The sequence below is a fragment of the Electrona antarctica genome (genome assembly GCF_951216825.1).
Source record: "Electrona antarctica genome assembly, chromosome: 3".
Classification (NCBI taxonomy): Eukaryota; Metazoa; Chordata; class Actinopteri; order Myctophiformes; family Myctophidae; genus Electrona; species Electrona antarctica.
The window spans coordinates 57447353-57470761 of NC_136808.1; the positions used below are offsets into that span (position 1 = coordinate 57447353).

Genomic DNA, 23409 nt, shown 5'->3' on the forward strand with positions numbered 1-23409 from the left:
CCAAAACTGTCTGTCTGTGTGTCTGTGTGTCACGCTGTAACACCACCCGCCCGCCACCAGAGGGCAACTGAAATTGGAACGATACAGAGAAGAAATTGGAACGATACAAATTGGAACGATACAGAGAAGAATTTGGAACGATACAGAGGTCTCTCTGTGTGTGTGTGTGTGTGTGTGTGTGTGTGTGTGTGTGTGTGTGTGTGTGTGTGTGTGTGTGTGTGTGAGTCAGACTGCCACAACAGCTTTGTTCGCTTCCCGCGTTTACGCGTCTTACTTGTGATATGGATCTCCCATTAGTCGTCATCGTACCATTATGTGGTTCTCAAACTTTTTCATGTCCAATTTATTTTTGATGTATTATTTTCCATCTGATGTTGGATGTTGATGATGTTTTGTGCCACGCGGGACCCCCAGACGAGAAGATTTGTGTTAAAACAAATTCAAAGTTGTTCAAAATGTTCCAATACTTTCCGGATATTTTTTTTTATAAAAGGTTAAACGAATAGCAGATATACAAGCTCACAGCACGGCACAAAGTGACGCACCGTATGCTTGTATATCTGCTATTCTTGTATAGCCAATGTGTAAAATATGGATAAGGTGGTTAAAATGATTATGATGCTGTAAAACACATTTGGCTGGGGGACCCACTGGATTAACTCATTTATGTGGGACAATAACTGGAATCCGTAAAAGTCGTTATGTGTGTGTGAAGCAGACTTTTCACAGTTTTATAAAACCATTTATTTATGAAACCTTTTTTGTTTTTATCCTTTTCGATTTGTCTCCACATTTCCTGCTAGCTAGAAGCTTGAATGGTCTGTGGTAAAAAAAAAAAAGTCGAGGGGGGCACGGTGGCACAGTTGGTAGTGCTGTCGCCTCACAGCTAGAAGGTCCTGGGTTCGATTCCCGCTCGGGACGCTGTGGGTGCTGGCGGTGTGTTTCCTCCTCCGCGTCATCAGTGCCCATACCTGAGGCGTTGTTGGCGAAAGGGCCTTTCTGTGTGGAGTTTGCATGTTCTCCCAGTGTCCCCTAGGCCTAGGGTAGGTACCCTCACGAAAAAACATGCAGTAATCCTAGTCTCTAAACTGCCTCCCCCTGGCCAGCCGGGGCGCCTGGTGGAGGGGAAAGGAACTGGTTGGAATAACGTGTTCCTTCCACGCGCTACGTCCAACCAGGGAAACTCCCCCCTGTCAGGTGTAAAGGAGCAACTTGGACACTCAGGCATGAAGGAACTTCAAGGAAGCATGAGTTCAAGTCCGTTGCTCTCCCCATGTCTCCCATATATGGGGACTAGGTTGGCGGAGGGTGTGTAGAGCCCAGAATCACATTAGATCATTGACACAGGGGTGAAAAATGGGTTACAAAACCGTAGGATAAAAATTATATAAAAAAAAAAAAAGTCTCCAGAAACGTACTTTTTGTCCAGGAGGTCCATGAGAGGCCTGAGGACCGTCTCTGCGTCCATGGCCGGGTTGCTGCCCTTGATGGGGCCTTTCATCTGGACCAGCTCCTGGTTCATCTGCTTCACGCAGTCTTCGATCACTGGCTTGAAACTGACACACAAGTTACACAACACAAAGTCACTGGTTTGAAACTGAGACACAAGTCACACAACACACGATCACTGGCTTGAAACTGACACACAAGTCACACAACACACGATCACTGGCTTGAAACTGACACAAGTCACACAACACAAAGTCACTACAATGTGTGGGGGCCACCGATGGCCTATAGTTGTTAAGGTGCATACCATATAAGCTCTAATGCCTAATGTGGGTTCGATTCCCGAGCCCAGTGCACGGCCTTGTCTGTGTGTCATTCCCGGTCTCTCTCTCTCCTATACTCTGAATCTGAATAAAGCCTCAAATGTAGCTTTTGGGTCTTAATTGCGCTAAAATGTTTGGGAAGCCCCTGCTTAAAGGGAAGTACAAGGCACATCCCCTGTGGCGTAGTAGTTATAATGAACACTGGAGAGATCAGTGCACGCACACACACACACACACACACACACACACACACACACACACACACACACACACACACACACACACACACACACACACACACACACACACACACACACACACACACACACACACACACACACACACACACACACACACACACGCACGCACACGTGCGCGCGCGCGCGCAAGCGAAAAACAACACATTGTCTCTTTTACTTTCGGGATTGAAATTCAAAAACAGCCAATGTAGCAGATCTACAAGCTCAAAACGCATCGCTTTGCGCTGTGTTTCGAGCTTGTAGATCTGCTACTTTTGGTGCATTTGTGTGACACTGTGGTTTGATCTATGTAAGTTACTGTACTATGTAAGGTACTGTGGTATGATCTATGTAAGTTACTGTACTATGTAAGGTACTGTGGTATGATCTATGTAAGTTAAAATATGGAAGATGAGAGCATTCTGCCCGACAGCAACCACCAATGCTATATACACCAACATCAACCAGTTAACTAACACAGTGAGTGAGTGACACTGAACAACTCTGGAGACAGACAAACCCCACCTGGAGCCGAAGACGGCGCTGAGTTCATCCAGGACGGTGTTCAGCTTGTTCTGCAGCTCCTTGAGCAGATCACTGGCTTCGGCATCCAGCTGTCGAGGACAGGAACGACACAGGTGTCACCGTTATGTCGCCTCATCTGACACACATACGACTACGACTCTCTCGCCTCTCGCTTTTTACAAAAACAAACTAGGCAGAGTGGAGTACAGTACATCCTCGGGGAGGGGGGGTTACGCGCTATGCCTCAGCCGTGGGGATGGGGGTGGGTGGGGAGTGGTGTTGTGTAGGTTTCGGTGGCAGGCACAGAGAAGAGAGGTATAACACCGCCTGCCAGGCATGGTGGTATAGTGGCCTCCCCTCTCCTCTCTCTCTCGTTCTGCCTGCCATCTGTTGCCGAGCGAGCGGCAATATGCTCTGAATACAAATGAATGGACGGCTCGCAAGCAGCAGAGCCGGTGAGCACCTGTAATGATTACTATAGTGTCCTCCTGCCCGCCCAAAAGACATGAGACGGCCGTGGTTGTAATGATTACTATAGTGTCCTCCTGCCCGCCCAAAGGACATGAGACGGCCGTGGTTGTCAGCGATGGAAGGCAGCAGCAGCAGCAGCCGGAGTGGTTGCAGAGGCTTTTCGTTTTGCGTGTGTGTGTGTACGTGTGTACGTGTGTGTGTGTACGTGTGTGTGTGCACATGCGTGCGTGCGTGCGTGCGTGCGTGCGTGCGTGCGTGCGTGCGTGCGTGCGTGCGTGCGTGCGTGCGTGCGTGCGTGCCACTGTTTTACTGTTATCTAAAGCCTGGTTTCCACCATGGCCTCACACCATTCCACCAGAGTGGGGTGTCACCAGAGTGGGGTCTGGGGACACCCAGGCTCAGGTCAGTGGTTCTCAGAGTGGGGTCCGGGGACACCCAGGCTCAGGTCAGTGGTTCTCAGAGTGGGGTCCGGGGACACCCAGGCTCAGGTCAGTGGTTCTCAGAGTGGGGTCCGGGGTCACCCAGGCTCAAGTCAGTGGTTCTCAGAGTGGGGTCCGGGGACACCCAGGCTCAGGTCAGTGGTTCTCAGAGTGGGGTCCGGGGACACCCAGGCTCAAGTCAGTGGTTCTCAGAGTGGGGTCCGGGGACACCCAGGCTCAGGTCAGTGGTTCTCAGAGGGGGTCCGAGGACACCCAGGCTCAGGTCAGTGGTTCTCAGAGTGGGGTCCGGGGACACCCAAGCTCAGGTCAGTGGTTCTCAGAGTGGGGTCCGAGGACACCCAGGCTCAGGTCAGTGGTTCTCAGAGTGGGGTCCGGGGACACCCAGGCTCAGGTCAGTGGTTCTCAGAGTGGGGTCCGAGGACACCCAAGCTCAGGGCAAAGGTAGTTAACATCGCATCACAATCATTTTAACCACTCAATGCATTTATACGTTGGCTATTCAAAAGCTTGTATACATCTGCAATTTTTTTTTTATGTTTTGAAAATTGTTCAAAAACACAAATCTTCTCTTCTGGGTGGTCACTGGGACAGATGGAGGTCATGCGGCCAAACACAATGGGCTCCATTTTCGTCACCGCTAAACCCCTTATCCCTAAACTTCTTTGCCTTTTTTACTATTTTGAAAAACATTTTTGAATAGTTCAACTAGCCAATCTACATTGACACGTTGTGAGCTTGTAGACTGGCCATTTTAACTATTCAAAAATGTTTTGCAAAATAGTAAAAAAAGGCAAAGAAGTTTAGGTATAAGGGGTTTAGCGGTGACGAAAATGGAGCCCAATGTGTTCCATGACAATGTTTGAGAAGCACTGATCAGAGAAGACTCTGTTCAGTTAGGTATAGTATAAGTGTTCTATATCCTAGAATATCTGTACACCGAAAGCCTCGTAATACAAGCCTGAGATACAGCTAGGCCCTCAAGCTCCCCTCCCATTGAAATACGTCATCATAGACTGCACAGAGGATTCCCAAGTTTTAAATTATATACAACAGCCGCGATGAGCTTGTAGAGCAGTTCATTTTGACAGGCGGGATCTTCAAGATCTTCAAGCAAACAGCGCGAGTTATATATCATTATAAACTAAACTTGCAAACTTGGCACGCATTGCTTCACTCCTTGTTAAATGTCAGAACGTTAATAAGTTAACGGATGTTACAGTTACTTTCACATAATGAGAAAGAAGTTAATTTGTGCTGTTCACCACACGACCAAATGCTATATTAAAACTCGGCAATGATAAAAGGCCCTATTGATTAGTCTACTGCGGTGATTGATTCCCTGCCCTGCACTGTCGGATTTGGAAAGCAAATATATGGACATGCATGGACACAGGACATATTTTCTTTCTTTTGTTTCTTGTGGGATTTGGACTAAAGGCTATATTTCATCCGATCCAACTACGTTGTATGTTTCCTCAGCTGCAGGTAAGAGTTGGCTATTCTGTGTGGCGTCCGCATGTGATCAATATACATTATTATAAATTAATACCACGACGCAAATGGAGGCAGATAGGTTCTTGCAGCAAAGGCATTTAGGCCTACGTGAAACTTTAATTGGCTGAGTCTCTGTCAACATGCTGATCAGCGAGTTACAGTGGTAATAATAATCATCATCAACAGCCTTTCTTGTCTGTCTGTCCGTCATGTTTGTGAACAAGCGTGAGTGGAGGTGAGCTGGCTTAAAACTATGATATGACTGGCCGACTTTCAAACACGCTGATGCCATTCATTCAAATAGGCTAATGTGGTCTTCTATTTTTTATATAGGGCCCCCCACACACACACACCGACAGTCAGACTGACTCAAAGGAGCTCCATAACGAAACAATTTAAATAGGCCTATACTGCAGACATTACTACACTAAACAACGTTGGATTCGTACAGTGCAGAATGCAGATAAGTGTATGTTCTTATTATAATTGTGAGTTTGTTTTTGCAGCGCGAGTCCGCGAGAGCAGATCTACAAGCTCACAACGCGTTGCACTGCGAGTAGAAGGCTGCCGAGTGAGCAGCCCCAATCGCGCATGCTAGAAATATCCTAATAAATATATAAAAAGGTGTCAGGCTCGGGGGCAGTTTCTGTATGGGACTCTAGGCTAACTTGCCTCTAGAATGCATGCATATAGGCATACAAGTGATACTTGGCTTTTATATAGGCTATCATTTTTTTATGTGCTGACCAATGTTGGGGACACATGCCTACATATTTTATCTGAGGTTTGGGGACTTTTAATGGATTCAGCATGAAGACTAAAGCCTTCTTAATAAATCTACGCAAGCCGTACACGACCATGAGAGCTGGCGCAGCTTTTTGCGGAATTTCCGACCAACCAACGTCAGCGTCAAGTTCACGTTCAAGTTCATGAATTCCCACGTAATGTGTAAATGCCTGTCCGCTCAAGCTCTGCTCACGTAACGTCACTTTATGAGCGTAAACGCCGTTGTGAATGAGGACCAATGTCCTATACTTGCCTGACTTTGGCTTAGATGTACTATTATTGAGCTTTCAATCAGGATTTTCAATTCTTTTTTTTTTGACACACGTGGGCTGATTTTAATGAGTTTCTAGATCAATAGCTTTGGGGCATACTTAACCCATTTTGGGCGGGAACCCCTTTTGGTGTTTTAAAGCATTATGTTATACTTTAGCTATTGAAAAATAGCAGATCTACACGCTCATAGCGCGGCATCGAGTGCCGCGCTATGAACTTGTAGGTCTGCTATTTTTGAAAAATCGTAAAAATGTGCCTCAAATCTTTGAATATATATTCTTTCAGAGTTTCAGTTTTTAACTCAAATCTTTGCTTCTGGGGAGGTCCCTGGAACAACATATTTTCAGATGGTGGTCGGCGGCCAATTACATATAATTTTGGGGTCCTTGACATGAAATATTGAGAACCACTGATACAGAAACAAGAGGTTTTTCAGATTTTTTTTTTTTTTAAATTTCGACGTCAGGCCTGAATGGGTTAAGCTGCAACCCCCCTGACCCCCCCGGCAGGAGTGTCTCTCTCTCAGGCAGTGATGGAGCAATAAACATACTCCAACATGTCCCCGAGTGGATTAGTAATAGAGTTATTAGAATGCTTAAGCACCTCGCTGAGCACCTTGCTGCCGGGCTTAACCCATGTAGGCCTGACGTCGAAATTAAGTCTTCTCAATCATGACAGTTTTCTGAAATACCTATGTTTCTATGTCAGTGGTGCTCAATATTTCATGTCAAGGACCCCCAAAAATATATGTATTCGGCCAATCGACCCCCATCTGAAAATATGCTGTTCCAGAGACCCCACCCAGAAGCAAAGATTTGAGTTAAAAACATTCGCTCTGAAAGAATATATTCAAAGATTTGCACCACATTTTCACGACTTTTCAAAAATAGCAGACCTACAAGCTCGGTGGCACGCTATGAGCTTGTAGATCTGCTATTTTTCAATAGCTAAAGCATAACATAATGCTAACACCAAAAGGGGTTCCCGCCCAGAATGGGTTAAAGCCCGTGTCACTGTCACCCAGCTCATATACCAGTGTATGTCCACTCATAACTTATTTATAAGATCCTCCTCCTCATCGGGGAGAGCGTACTCAACAACCCGTGCCATATAATCAGCTCTGCAAATAAAATTAATTCAACACCAAGTAAACACGTCCATGTTGCACCGTCTGCATCTTTGCTCGCGTTTGCGGCAGACCCTTCGTGTTTGTGCATGATGAGGGACGGGGAGGTGCGTCGAGTCGTTGAGCGTGATTGGTGTGTAGAAATTAAAGGGGCCACTTCACCCCTTTTGCAATCAGATGTTGTTTTAACCCATTTTGGGCGCCACCGAGTGGCGCGCTACGAGCTTGTATAGGTCTGCTATTTTACGAAATATCTTGAACGTTTTTAACTCAAATCTTTGCTTCTGGGAGGGGGGTCCCCGGAACAACGTATTTTCAGATGGCGGTCGGCGGCCAAATACATATGAATTTCGGGGTCTTTGACATGAAATATTGAGCACCACTGATACAGAAACAATGAGGTATTTCAGAAAATTGTCAGGATTTAGAAGACATTTTTTTAAATTTCGATGTCAGGCCTAAATGGGTTAAGGATGTTTTAGGAGGACACACGAAACCCTTTCCTGGAGGTTTTTGTGTGTGTAAATATGTTGTTTCTAGATGACGCCATGTTGTTCATGACCAAAATGTGTCTTGAAAATGTGGTCTCACTTCCTTCCTGGACTACACGTTGTCTCAGAAAGACAGCCCACATGGGGTGTCTCCCAACCACAAGTGCACCAAAGCATTATGGTCATTGTAGGAATTCAACAATCCAGTCAAATCCTGTGTAGTCAAACACAAAGACTTCATTATTTTTCTGGCAATAGAGTGCAAATTTCAAATTGTGCTATACTGTTATCTAGTATCTACTACAAATACTATTACATTGAGTGATTGCAGTTTCTTCCAGCAGTGAAATGGCCCTGAGCTATTGTCTGTTTTTGTTTTTATCTGCTTACAGTATCTGGGATTTCCGAGCCTGAGTGTGCGTCTGCATAGAGATCAGATATAGATGCCTGGGAGGCGATGGAAGAGCACCAGAATGCATAGAGATCAGATATAGATGCCTGGGAGGCGATGGAAGAGCACCAGAATGCGTCTGCATAGAGATCAGATATAGATGCCTGGGAGGCGATGGAAGAGCACCAGAATGAGTGTGCGTCTGCATAGAGATCAGATATAGATGCCTGGGAGGCGATGGAAGAGCACCAGAATGAGTGTGCGTCTGCATAGAGATCAGATATAGATGCCTGGGAGGCGATGGAAGAGCACCAGAATGAGTGTGCGTCTGCATAGAGATCAGATATAGATGCCTGGGAGGCGATGGAAGAGCACCAGAATGAGTGTGCGTCTGCATAGAGATCAGATATAGATGCCTGGGAGGCGATGGAAGAGCACCAGAATGAGTGTGCGTCTGCATAGAGATCAGATATAGATGCCTGGGGGAGGGGGGGGAGGGGGGGGGTGGAAGAGCACCAGAATGTCTGTGAAGCACGCAGTGCTGGAAAGTCACTACTCAATATTTTATTGACTATTTTTATAGTTTATATACTTCTACCTACTCCACTACGTTTTAGAGGTAAATATTTAAGCAATAAGCCACGAGAGGTCTCAGGTTACCGGGTATTTTACAATGGCTGGGGGCGTAGGCAGACCCGACGCGGAGCGGAGGGTCTTCTACCCCCCAGCCATTGTAAAATAGCCGGTAAGCTGGGGCCTCGAGTGGCTTATTGCTTTTCTAAAACGGTTACAAACATATAGCAATATTAACCTAAATACAACTATTAAATTCACAAAAGTAGCTACGCTTTGCACCACCAGAGCGAGCCACATCACTTCCTTGTTTTGCTCGGCAAGTAGCCTATGTGACGGGAGAATAGCGCTTGATGTCTTTACGGGGCTGCCTGGAGCCACACATTCACAGTCATATGAGCCGGGCGGCGCTTAGACGCCCGCACGGCATGGGTTTGTAAGGTAATCAAGCGCTCCCCTTCCCCAGTACAGCTACAGAGATGCGGAATCAGGTGCGAATGATATAGTGATTGAAGGTGTGGGTTATCGGTGAAATTTACACCGGTCACGTGACGGTAACCAGCCAATCAGAATCAAGTATTGGGACTAACCGTTTTAGAATGTACTTTTTACTCTACTGCAGTTATTTGAAAAATGTACTTACTACTAGTCTAAATGATACTTTGGCTATTCGGAAATAGCTTATCTACCAGCTCACAAGTCGTGTAGATCTTTTGTTTGTTGTGTCTGGGTAGCTCAGTCAGTAGAGCTCTTGCCGTTGGACCACAAGGTAATGGTTTCGATCCCGGGCATCGCTACTGGGAGCTGATGGTAGGTGTTGCACTCCACCTCAGCTATCCGTCTCCCATGATACAGACAATAAGCCTCTCCCGGCCTACTTATAAATACATTTAAATAAATAAATACGTTTTAACGTTGGTACTGTAAAGGCCTATTCAAATGTTAGGTGATAAGGTGATCTTTAGTAAAAACAGAGAGATGTGTTGTAGCGGTGAGTCGCTTATCACCGCGGCGTGACGTATGAATAGGCCTTAACCCAGGTCGATAAAAAAAGGCTTCTAAATCCATTTTTCTGAAAAACCCATGTTTCTATGTCAGTGGTGCTCAACCTTTTTCATGTCAAGGACCCCCAGAATTATCTCTATTGGGCCACGGACCCCCATCTCAAAATATGTAGTTCCAGGGACCTCCCCAGAAGCAAATATTTTAGTTAAAAATGTTCGCTCTGAAATATATATTCAATGATTTGCGCCACATTTTAAAGATTTGTCAAAAATAGCAGACCTACAAGCTCGAGCTATGAGCTTGTAGATCTGCTATTTTTCAATAGCTAAAGTATAACATAATGCTTAAAACACCAAAAGGGGTTCCCGCCCAGTCAGCATCCATCTCCTCCACTGTAAGTCCATTTTGACGCCAATAGTTTTGTATAGGCTACTTTTACTCAAGTCAATTTTGAATACGGAAATGATACTTAACATTAACAATACACCACTGTGTACTGTGTTATGTTTGTGTGTCTATAGTGTCTACAGATATCGATGAAAAACGAGGAGTCGCCACTACACTCAGACTCAGGGCTCGGAGGAGATGGATGCTCTGCGAGGAAGGTTCGGCGCCGCGCCGCTCCGCTCCACAACATGCATGACAGATCATCACATTAGGAGCCGCCATAAAAAGGCCTCATGCTGCCACCCTGCTGCTCATCTCATACGCCGGCGCTGTCGGGGTCGAAACATCGTATGTCCAAAAAACACTGGTGGAAGGAAACTGAGTACATTTACTTAAGTACCTACTGTGCTTAAGTTCAATTGTGAGGTAATTGTACTTTACTTGAGTACGTCAAATCTTCAGTACTTTTTACTTCTACTCCACTACATTTCAGAGGTAAATATTGCACTTTTACTCCACTACAATTATTTGAGAACTTTAGTTACTAGTTGAAAATAGTCGATCTACAAGCTCACCATGCGTTGCGATAAATGGTAAATGTATATAAAGCCTTTATCCAAGGCGCTTTACATAGATTGTGCATCAATTCACCCATTCACTCACACATTCATATACAGTACACCGATGGCGGAGGATGCACCAACCAGCACATCAGGAGCAATATTAGGGGTTCAGTTTCTTGCTCAAGGACACTAACTCTGGGGGAGCCCGGGTTCGAACTGGCAACCTTGCGGTTACCGTCCGGCCACAATACCCCTGAGACACCGCCTCCCACAATGTGATGTGACGCATTGTGAGCTTGTAGATCTGCTATTTTCTAAAGATTCGTATATACATTTGAAAACATGAAATGGGACATTCTGCGAGTACGAGTACTTTCTACTTTTGGTACTTTTACTCAAGTACATTTTGAATTTCCAGACTTTTACTTGTAACAGAGTATATATATACTTCTACATTGCTGCAATATACTGTACATACAAGGTTTCTCTGCGTGGCGACAGCGACAATATTCTGATGGCGGATGTCTCTGCTGGAAGGAGGGGGGGGGGGGGGTGTAGTGGGGGGAGGGGGATGTGTGCAAAAGCAAACCATTTATATAGACGCTATTAGACTGCAGTCACTCTGCCAGTGAGGGAGGGATCTGACACTTATATCTAGAGGTATGTGTGCATTCACGTGTGCGTGCGTGCGTGCGTGCGTGCGTGCGTGCGTGCGTGCGTGCGTGTGTGCGTGCGTGCGTGCGTGCGTGCGTGCGTGCGTGCGTGCGTGGTGTGTGCGCATGCTGTCATTGCTATTGATTGTTCAGACCTCATGGTGTCACAGAGGTAATTGCCCATGCAGGTTTGGAAATGGTTATTTCAGTATGTCACTAAACAGGTAACATATCTTCAGGTCCTACCAGAAATATTATGACACACACGTCACACATTCTTACTCCCTCTCTCTCCCATGGGGGTTCTACGGCATATAACCTTTTGAAAGAAATTGCGATTCTCAGCTCTTTCAGGTCACATTTCATAGGCTGTATGTTTTACCGGGAAGCCAGGGAAGGAAATGAACGCCCTGCTGTGAAGAGTCTAGATATATCTGTCACGGTGGTGAATTCCTATAATATAGAAATAGGAATGACACGAGTATCATTAACTGCCAGTTGAAACAAGCGCTGTCTCCGTTGTGCATCTGTCCGTCCGTCCCCCCCCTTTTTTTTCTCATTTATTTATTTATTTATTTATTTAACGTGTATGTTCCTGTGTTAACCTCGCGGCCGTTGTTTGCTTTCGTTTCCGACGTTCTTTTGTTGGTTCAATCGCTGTGTTTTGTTTTGGCTTTCCTGTAGCTCCAGTTAGCTCATAACTAGCCTGGGCACCATTTAATTTAGGGTATATGATCCGGTCGGGAGCGGATGATATCGTTACGTCATGTTGTAGTATTGTTTTGTAGTCGACAGGATGATATCGTTACGTCATGTTGTAGTATTGTTTTGCAGTCGACAGGCAGGAACAACGGGGGCGGCAACTTCCTTTTCCCTCAAACCGATTTATCTCAATAAAAGCTACAGGCTACGAGAGCTTTTATTGTTATTCTTCCGGTTTGAGGGAAAATGAAGTTACGTTTGATTGTTCCTGACTTTACATGACGTAACGATATCATCTGCTCCCGACCGGCTCATACGGACTTTTGAAACAGAGACCAGGCTTTCCTCCGAGGTGGTGGAAAGCCTGGTGAGGCGAGGTTAGCTCATAACATTAGCTGACAGTTAGCTCATAACATTAGTGACAGTTAGCTCATAACATTAGCTGACAGTTAGCTCATAACATTAGCTGACAGTTAGCTCATAACATTAGCTGACAGTTAGCTCATAACATTAGCTGACAGTTAGCTCATAACATTAGCTGACAGTTAGCTCATAACATTAGCTGACAGTTAGCTCATAACATTAGCTGACAGTTAGCTCATAACATTAGCTGACAGTTAGCTCATAACATTAGCTGACAGTTAGCTCATAACATTAGCCGCTGTAGCCAGTCACAGTGGCTGCTCGCTGCGGCGTTGCAGTGTGGGAGCAGAATTCCACGTTATGTCGTGTCAGGGCTTAGGAGGCAGCCAATCATGACTAGGTCGCTACTACGCGATTGGCTTGCAGCGTTTAGCGGAGTATGGGGTCAGACTCCCATTGGCTTATAGGGGCAGCGAATCATAACTAGGCCGATGTTAAAAACAGGGCTGTTGTATGCCAGGCTTTCACCTGGCAAAAATATATATTGAGACCGACATTTAGAACCAATAAACGACTTAATCTCATTTACAGTAGAATGATCGAATGATCAACTAAATCGATTAGTCTGATTAACAACTTTAACCCATTATAATTATTTGTACAGTGGTGGTGAAAATAGCTGATCTGAAATATCACAACGTCAATGTGACATAATGAGCTTGTAGATCTGTTATTTTCACACAAAAACATCATTCATTAATCGTAATCGGGGCAATAGTTTGAAAAAATGATGGTATTGCTTAGAAGTAATATCGCCCAGTGTTAGCCCATACGGTATCTGGTGCTGGATTCAAATGTCTTTTGGACACTTTGCTTGCTTAACCCATTTTGGGCGGGAACCCCTTTTAGTGTTAGCATTATGTTATGCTTTAGCTATTGAAAAATAGCAGATCTACAAGCTCATAGCGCGCCACCGAGTGGCGCGCTATGAGCTTGTAGGTCTTCTATTTTTGAAAAGTCGTGAAAATGTGGCGCACATCTTTGAATATATATTTCAGAGCGAACATTTTTAACTAAAATATTGGCTTCTGGGGTCCTTGGAACTACATATTTTGAGATGGGGGTCCGTGGCCCAATAGAATAATTCTGGGGGTCCAGAAGACATGAAAAAGGTTGAGCACCACTGACTTAGAAACATGGGTTTTTCAGGGGGTTTTTTTAGGATTTAGAAGCCTTTTTTTATCGACTTCAGTCCAAAATGGCTTAACAGAACAGTTTGGTTTACAGTCCAGAGGCAGAGACTGACATTTCTAGGTTTCTCCCGGGGAGACTACTAGGCATTGTCAAAATATATTCATGCAGTTGTTTTTTCCCCTGTCAGTCTGTAGTCTATTAGGGCTCATGGGATTACACTGGGAATCCAACAACAGAGGGAATATTGGTGTGTATGGTCCAGTGTTTCCACTACTGTACACATTACAGTTATGTCACTTCCTGTTGTCCTTGCATCATGGTGAGTCAGTTTAACCCATTCTGGACGGGAACCCCTTTTGGTGTTTTAACTAAGCATTATGTTATACTTTAGCTATTGAAAAATCTACAAGCTCGTAGCGCGCCACTGAGTGGCGCGCTACGAGCTTGTATGTAGGTCTGCTATTTTTGAAAAATGGTGAAAATGTGCCTGAAATCTTTGAATATATGTTCTTTCAGAGTTTTTAACTCAAATCTTTGCTACTGAGAGGGTCATACATATTTTCAGATGGGGGTCAGCGGCCAATGTCTGCATGTATATTTGGGGTTCCTTGACATGAATATGTTTGAGAACAACGTACATTTCGACGTCAGGTCTAAATGGGATAGTGCTACATCACCAACAATATGTACCTGACAAATCTACAGTATGGTCTCTGTCGGGTGGAAACCTCATTATGTCCAGAACTGATACTTTTCAGGTTTCAAATTCAAAAACAGCAAAAGTAGCAGACCTACAACCTTGTGGATCTGCTACTTTTTGATCCTTTTGTGTGACTCTGTATGACTGATAAGGTGACCACCAAATCACCAATAGGCCTGGTTAGTAAAAACAGAAAGATGTGTTGGGGTGAGTGGTGAGTTGCTTATCATGTGGCGTGATGTCATGTTGTAGTTTAAGATGTGTTGGGGTGAGTGGTGAGTTGCTTATCACGTGGCGTGATGTCATGTTGTAGTTTTCGGTGGTCACCTTATCACCTAAAACTGGAAGTAGGCCTTAACTGATGCAATGGGAGCGTGAGATGTTTAAACTGTCCTTGATTCTTCCTGGTCAGCAAGTATGGAGCCTCACTGTACTGTAGTGGTGGAAGAAGTACTCTGATTTGAGTCAACACAATATAACACAATCTAGAATTACAAGTATTATAAGTAAAATACCTGTATTCACAAACGTATTGGCATCAAAATATACTTACAGAACCAAATAAAAGCACTCAAATCTTAAAAATAAACATAAAAAGTCAATACACGCTGTGTACAGGTATATTGGCTATTTTTCAATAGCCACAGTAAAATATGTAAATGCATATTTTGTATGAACGTTTTAGATCTAAAAAGTATCTTGTAACTAAAGTACAACATGTACCGCTAAGATGTAGTGGAGAAGAAATACAAGTATTGACAAAAGGTCAAAGGACACACTCAAGTAAAGTAAAAGTATCTCAAAATTGTACTTAAGTACAGCACTTTAGTAAAAGTATACTTAGTTTACTTTCCACCACTTCTGACAAGCATCCAGGGGCCAGTACCAACGTTGCCATGTCTACTTATTATAAGCGACTTTGAGCGTGTAAATATTGGTATAGTTGTGTTGTGAGCTTGTAGATAAGCTTTTTTCAAATAACCGTGGTCCGTGGACTAGTCGCTTCTTTTGGGCTTGTAGTCATAGACCTGTTTGCTTATTTCAGTCACAAAATCTGGCAACAGTGGCCTGTACTGTCCACAGTCCTCCCTGGCTGATAGCCTATCAACATTAGGCCAGCCCGGCTTCCCCTCCGCCTGTTTCAACAATAGCCCCATCTCGCCGCCCGACAGGTTGTTACTGTGAAATAATAATGTGTCCTAAATGACAGTGTGTGCAGTAAATAAACATTTAACCGATGCGTCATCTCTAAAATGAGAGAAACGCAAATTATGAAATGGGCGAGGAGCCAAACGTAATGGCCAATGATGGCTTTCTGCTGATGCCCTTTAGCCTGTTTAACGCCAGCTGTATAAATGAGAGAGAAGCTCTGAGAGAGATTATTGCTAATCTATTGTTGCCATGATAACCAATGTGGCTAATTATATTGGGCTCTCTGGGAGTTAACTGCCGATAGGAAATGACTCTGAACGGTACAAACCTACACTTTGAATTGAATATACCTCACGATATTATTCTATGAATCCTTTGTGCAGATGCACTTCATGGCACATTTATACTGCCCTACACAAAGCCAACATTCAGTAACTACATTTTTGGACACTTATTTGTGTATCCCAAGGGTGAAATTAGAGGGATAAAACAATTACCTCAAGAACACATTTCAATTTGTGTAATAGCACTTATTTGCCAATATCTCATTTGGCTGACCAGTTTGAAACACGTTTAAACCCAATATCAGCCAATTCCTTTGTTCATATTGCATCTTTGGCGGGCATTATAGTTATGTTTGTAGTGTCTGCAGTGCTAAATGCCTAAATTGTAATTTGCTCTATCTAGGAAAACAATTAGATAGAGAGCATGGCAGCATGCATGTGCAGTTGTGGCAGAGGCGTATCTACAATAAGGCGAGGGCAGGCGTCCGTCTGTCCAAATCCATTTCTGGCCTGGCCAAAATACATACAATGAGAAAAAAAGACGACAAAAACAAGACCTGAGAACTATTAATGGACAGCTGATTGGCCGTTGCGGTAGAGCGCGACCCTCAATCACCCATTGTAATGTAAATGCATGCCTTTCAGCCTTTGTATCCTACTCGTCTGGCAGGTATATCTCTTTGAAAACCTTTAGTGCTACGATTGTGCGTGGGGAGACGGCAATTAACACATGATCTTGCCTGCCCAAAACGTAATTCCTGGATACGCCACTGAGTTGTGGCCAGGGTAAGATGGTCTGCTACACTGGCAGAACCACCTCTCAGATAGCAGAGGGCCAAACCAAAGATCCTTCTGGAAGCACTTGAGAAGCTCATCAAACACGTTCTGAAATGTCCTGTCTGAAGCATTTAGTCATCTGAAATGTCCTGTCTGAAGCATTCAGTCATCTGAAATGTCCTGTCTGAAGCATTTAGTCATCTGAAATGTCCTGTCTGAAGCATTTAGTCATCTGAAATGTCCTGTCTGAAGCATTTAGTCATCTGAAATGTCCTGTCTGAAGCATTCAGTCATCTGAAATGTCCTGTCTGAAGCATTCAGTCATCTGAAATGTCCTGTCTGAAGCATTTAGTCATCTGAAATGTCCTGTCTGAAGCATTTAGTCATCTGAAATGTCCTGTCTGAAGCATTCAGTCATCTGAAATGTCCTGTCTGAAGCATTTAGTCATCTGAAATGTCCTGTCTGAAGCAGTCAGTCATCTGAAATGTCCTGTCTGAAGCATTTAGTCATCTGAAATGTCCTGTCTGAAGCAGTCAGTCATCTGAAATGTCCTGTCTGAAGCATTTAGTCATCTGAAATGTCCTGTCTGAAGCATTTAGTCCTCTGAAATGTCCTGTCTGAAGCATTCAGTCATCTGAAATGTCCTGTCTGAAGCATTTAGTCATGAAATGTCCTGTCTGAAGCATTTAGTCATCTGAAATGTCCTGTCTGAAGCATTTAGTCATCTGAAATGTCCTGTCTGAAGCATTCTGTCATCTGAAATGTCCTGTCTGAAGCATTCAGTCATGAAATGTCCTGTCTGAAGCATTTAGTCATCTGAAATGTCCTGTCTGAAGCATTCAGTCATCTGAAATGTCCTGTCTGAAGCATTCAGTCATGAAATGTCCTGTCTGAAGCAGTCAGTCATCTGAAATGTCCTGTCTGAAGCATTCAGTCATCTGAAATGTCCTGTCTGAAGCATTCAGTCATCTGAAATGTCCTATCTGAATCATTCAGTCATGAAATGTCCTGTCTGAAGCATTCAGTCATCTGAAATGTCCTGTCTGAAGCATTCAGTCATCTGAAATGTCCTGTCTGAAGCATTCAGTCATCTGAAATGTCCTGTCTGAAGCATTTAGTCATCTGAAATGTCCTGTCTGAAGCATTCAGTCATCTGAAATGTCCTGTCTGAAGCATTCAGTCATGAAATGTCCTGTCTGAAGCATTCAGTCATCTGAAATGTCCTGTCTGAAGCATTCAGTCATCTGAAATGTCCTGTCTGAAGCATTCAGTCATCTGAAATGTCCTGTCTGAAGCATTCAGTCATCTGAAATGTCCTGTCTGAAGCATTCAGTCATCTGAAATGTCCTGTCTGAAGCATTCAGTCATCTGAAATGTCCTGTCTGAAGCATTCAGTCATCTGAAATGTCCTGTCTGAAGCATTCAGTCATCTGAAATGTCCTGTCTGAAGCATTCGGTCATCTGAAATGTCCTGTCTGAAGCATTTAGTCATGAAATGTCCTGTCTGAAGCATTCAGTCATCTGAAATGTCCTGTCTGAAGCATTCAGTCATGAAATGTCCTGTCTGAAGCATTCAGTCATGAAATGTCCTGTCTGAAGCATTTAGTCATGAAATGTCCTGTCTGAAGCATTCAGTCATCTGAAATGTCCTGTCTGAAGCATTCAGTCATGAAATGTCCTGTCTGAAGCATTTAGTCATCTGAAATGTCCTGTCTGAAGCATTTAGTCATCTGAAATGTCCTGTCTGAAGCATTTAGTCATCTGAAATGTCCTGTCTGAAGCATTCAGTCATCTGAAATGTCCTGTCTGAAGCATTTAGTCATCTGAAATGTCCTGTCTGAAGCATTTAGTCATGAAATGTCCTGTCTGAAGCATTTAGTCATGAAATGTCCTGTCTGAAGCATTTAGTCATGAAATGTCCTGTCTGAAGCATTCAGTCATCTGAAATGTCCTGTCTGAAGCATTCAGTCATCTGAAATGTCCTGTCTGAAGCATTCAGTCATCTGAAATGTCCTGTCTGAAGCATTTAGTCATCTGAAATGTCCTGTCTGAAGCATTTAGTCATGAAATGTCCTGTCTGAAGCATTTAGTCATGAAATGTCCTGTCTGAAGCATTTAGTCATGAAATGTCCTGTCTGAAGCATTCAGTCATCTGAAATGTCCTGTCTGAAGCATTCAGTCATCTGAAATGTCCTGTCTGAAGCATTCAGTCATCTGAAATGTCCTGTCTGAAGCATTCAGTCATCTGAAATGTCCTGTCTGAAGCATTTAGTCATGAAATGTCCTGTCTGAAGCATTCAGTCATCTGAAATGTCCTGTCTGAAGCATTCAGTCATCTGAAATGTCCTGTCTGAAGCATTCAGTCATGAAATGTCCTGTCTGAAGCATTCAGTCATGAAATGTCCTGTCTGAAGCATTTAGTCATGAAATGTCCTGTCTGAAGCATTCAGTCATCTGAAATGTCCTGTCTGAAGCATTCAGTCATGAAATGTCCTGTCTGAAGCATTTAGTCATCTGAAATGTCCTGTCTGAAGCATTTAGTCATCTGAAATGTCCTGTCTGAAGCATTTAGTCATCTGAAATGTCCTGTCTGAAGCATTCAGTCATCTGAAATGTCCTGTCTGAAGCATTTAGTCATCTGAAATGTCCTGTCTGAAGCATTTAGTCATGAAATGTCCTGTCTGAAGCATTTAGTCATGAAATGTCCTGTCTGAAGCATTTAGTCATGAAATGTCCTGTCTGAAGCATTCAGTCATCTGAAATGTCCTGTCTGAAGCATTCAGTCATCTGAAATGTCCTGTCTGAAGCATTCAGTCATCTGAAATGTCCTGTCTGAAGCATTTAGTCATCTGAAATGTCCTGTCTGAAGCATTTAGTCATGAAATGTCCTGTCTGAAGCATTTAGTCATGAAATGTCCTGTCTGAAGCATTTAGTCATGAAATGTCCTGTCTGAAGCATTCAGTCATCTGAAATGTCCTGTCTGAAGCATTCAGTCATCTGAAATGTCCTGTCTGAAGCATTCAGTCATCTGAAATGTCCTGTCTGAAGCATTCAGTCATCTGAAATGTCCTGTCTGAAGCATTTAGTCATGAAATGTCCTGTCTGAAGCATTTAGTCATCTGAAATGTCCTGTCTGAAGCATGTAGTCATCTGAAATGTCCTGTCTGAAGCATTCAGTCATGAAATGTCCTGTCTGCAGCATTCAGTCATGAAATGTCCTGTCTGAAGCATTCAGTCATGAAATGTCCTGTCTGAAGCATTCAGTCATCTGAAATGTTGTCCTGTCTGAAGCATTCAGTCATCTGAAATGTCCTGTCTGAAGCATTCAGTCATCTGAAATGTTGTCCTGTCTGAAGCAGTCAGTCATCTGAAATGTCCTGTCTGAAGCAGTCAGTCATCTGAAATGTCCTGTCTGAAGCATTCAGTCATCTGAAATGTCCTGTCTGAAGCATTCAGTCATCTGAAATGTCCTGTCTGAAGCATTCAGTCATCTGAAATGTCCTGTCTGAAGCATTCAGTCATCTGAAATGTCCTGTCTGCAGCATTTAGTGGTCTAAAGCTTGGGCAATGGGGGCAGACAGCCAACCGGTGGACTGGGGGATCGAGCCTCTGCTTCAGGGCTCCAGGTTGAAAGAAAGAAAGGAAGGATTGACCTCGTGTCACTGGCTTTTAGGACTATAATACAAAACAAAATTAAACGGTCAAACCAAACTAATGATGACGCCTCTGGCTTGAAAATTATTGGTAGTTTTTTGGGGCTCGTTTCTAAAGTGTAGAGCTGCTCATTTTGGAAAGAAAATGAGCTGATCCCAGCCCTATAGCAGCATTAGAGACAGAGGCAGTGGGGGGTGAAGACCATAACAATGAGTGAGAACACTAAACTAATACGGTACACCTGAAGCATTGGGTGGCTGATAATATTATGTTCCCAAAGCCTTGTCCACAGCGTTCTGCATCGTTCTGACTTCATATGCTCTGTGAGGACATGCTGCTGAAGGGGGGAGGGAGAAGCGTTGGGAGGGTGGGTGAGGGCGTGGCAGCCGGGTGGGCGAGGGTACAGGCCAGGGGGGGCATGGGGATGGGGGGCAGGGGAGGGCGTGCTTTTAGTGTCGTGGGGGGAGGGTAAATGGTGGGGAGCAGAGAGGAGAGATGTTTTTTAAACAGTCCTATTGTTATGGCTACACACCTTACAGAAGGTGACAACACCCTCCTCCTGGAGACAACACGGAGAGAGATCAACACAAGGAGAATGGGGAGGGGGAAGGGGGGGGGCAGAATTAATAAAGAAATTAAAAAGGAAGGAAGGAAAAACAAACACACACACACACACACACACAAACAAAACAACAGGAGACAAAAAACACAGTGTAAAAACGACAAGCTTTAGATTTTCGTACAGAAGAAGAAGAAGAAGAAGACATGCACGGTGAGCTGTTAAAGGAGCCTCTGCTTCTCCTTGGGAGGTTAGACAGACAGACAGACAGACAGACAGACAGACAGACAGACAGACAGACAGACAGACAGACAGACAGACAGACAGACAGACAGACAGACAGACAGACAGACAGACAGACACGGTTAAAAAGGAGGAAAACACATCGTAGGGATCGTAGGGGCGTGTGTGTGTGTGTGTGTGTGTGTGTGTGTGTGTGTGTGTGTGTGTGTGTGTGTGTGTGTGTGTGTGTGTGTGTGTGTGTGTGTGTGTGTGTGGGGGGGGGGTTAGGGGGGTGGTTAATGATTTAGAGAAGGTAGTAGTAGAAAGGATATTAGTAATAAGTGATCGTGCTTGGAGAGCAGGGTACGTCCTTTTATAGACGGCTGACTCACAGACCTGGAGGAAAAGGATTACCTTTATGTCATCTCATACGGTACATAATGTCATGGCTGGAGTCCAATCACAACCACTACATTCACACCATATCGTCTCATCAACCTCAACCTATCAAAAAACTGTTACTTTTCAGGATTTAAATTCCAAAGTGTTTGGGGCTTGTGGATCTGATACTTTTGATACTGTTCTGTGATGCTGCAGTGTAGTGTGATCAAGTAGGGCGTTAATCTATAAAATAAACAAAAAAAACATGAAAAGTTTGAATATGAAGATGATATCTTATCTCCACAAATTAATCATAGTTTTGAATGTTATGCTATCTATGCCGCTGCATTGTCTGTAAGGAAGCCAAACAAAAATAAGTTTTACTCATGCACTCCCCAGGCGGCCTATATCGTGACTTCTTGGGACAAAGGGGGTTATCCTTCTAGTCATCCGGTGCCGTACAGGCTCAAAAGCTTGTCGATCTGATACTTTTGCTGTTATTTTTTTATTTGAATCGTGAAAAGTAACAGTTTTGGACAAAGACGATATATCAACTAATTGTACGTACAGTATAAACAAATACGTATGAAATAATTGGCTAAACGGTTGCATGCCTATACATCATGATAGACAATAGAAAGGTGAACAGACCTGTTTGCCTCCCATGGACTCAAACATCTTCTCCAGCTGGACACGTAGCTGCTGGATGTTGTTGAGCAGGATGCAGGGCTGCAGGAGAGAGAGACGTATACACACGCACACGCACGCACGCACACGCACACACACACACACACACACACACACACACACACACACACACACACACTATAAGTATTCAACAAGTATTCCGATTTGTTTTAATTGAAGGGAAGGTAAGGCACTGGTTCTAAATGGTTTTCGTGTCAGGAGTCAGGACCCCCACATTGATATGTATTTGGTCGCGGACCCCCATCTGCAAATGTTTTGCGCCAAGGACCCCTATACGATTTATATAAAAAAGAAAAAAAAATACCCCGTTGCAAGCTAAGGCCTGTATTCAAAATGTGATGGAAACAATCACATCATTTATTTTATTACATTGTTAAATAGTGATACTATATCAAACATATGAGATGAGGAAATGTATGTTTTTAATTCAGTCAGATCACTATAGCAGGCAGGGATGAAGCATTATCCCCAACGGCAACAAACAGGAGGGGGGCAGGGGGGGGGGGGGGGGGATTTTCCTAACCGATTTCCTCGACATCCCCCCCTCCAGCAAATCAAAACCTTGACGATGAATATTGTACTGGGATTCATGCTATAGCTATAGCGTGTATTACTATAGTGTCTGAGTTGAATGTCAAGTGGACCAAATCCATATCTAATCTCGTATCGAAAGGTCCCTTTATTTGTCATCTCTTCATTGTAAACCCTCCACCAAAACGTACGTGAAACCAGTTGTTGACGACGACAATAGATGATGACGATCATCGCCGCCAACCAGTTTGCATAATAAGATCTCAATATGATAAAATACTAGCCCTGAATGTGTTGTCGTTGAAACCTCTTATCTCCATATTTACTTTTTGTGTGGCCTCCTATGTCCAGCTTTGAGTGTTTGTTCAAACACAAACATTGAATGTCATTGACAATGAATGGCCAGTTTTGAGTGTTTGTCCAAACACAAACATTGAATGTCATTGACAATGAATGGCCAGTTTTGAGTGTTTGTCCAAACACAAACATTGAATGTCATTGACAATGAATGGCCAGTTTTGAGTGTTTGTCCAAACACAAACATTGAATGCCATTGACAATGAATGGACAGCTTTGAGTGTTTGTCCAAACACAAACATTGAATGCCATTGACAATGAATGGACAGCTTTGAGTGTTTGTCCAAACACAAACATTGAATGCCATTGACAATGAATGGACAGCTTTGAGTGTTTGTCCAAACACAAACATTGAATGCCATTGACAATGAATGGACAGCTTTGAGTGTTTGTCCAAACACAAACATTGAATGCCATTGACAATGAATGGACAGCTTTGAGTGTTTGTCCAAACACAAACATTGAATGCCATTGACAATGAATGGCCAGTTTTGAGTGTTTGTCCAAACACAAACATTGAATGCCATTGACAATGAATGGCCAGTTTTGAGTGTTTGTCCAAACACAAACATTGAATGCCATTGACAATGAATGGCCAGTTTTGAGTGTTTAAAACATTGTGTAAACACTGACA

At 43.7% G+C, this 23409-nt stretch overlaps 1 protein-coding gene across 1 annotated transcript in view; it reads right to left on the reverse strand.

Annotated features, from left to right (window-relative positions):
- The window catches only part of unc13c (unc-13 homolog C (C. elegans)), a gene marked incomplete at its 5' end in the record, with an annotated part of 345183 nt that overhangs the window by 53876 nt on the left and 267898 nt on the right, over nt 1-23409 (reverse strand). Inside the window, 4 exons of the mRNA XM_079497470.1 lie at nt 1419-1556; nt 2537-2625; nt 20550-20576; nt 21831-21908. Coding sequence (XP_079353596.1) covers nt 1419-1556; nt 2537-2625; nt 20550-20576; nt 21831-21908 — 332 coding nt within the window. The remainder of the gene's footprint in view (nt 1-1418; nt 1557-2536; nt 2626-20549; nt 20577-21830; nt 21909-23409) is intronic.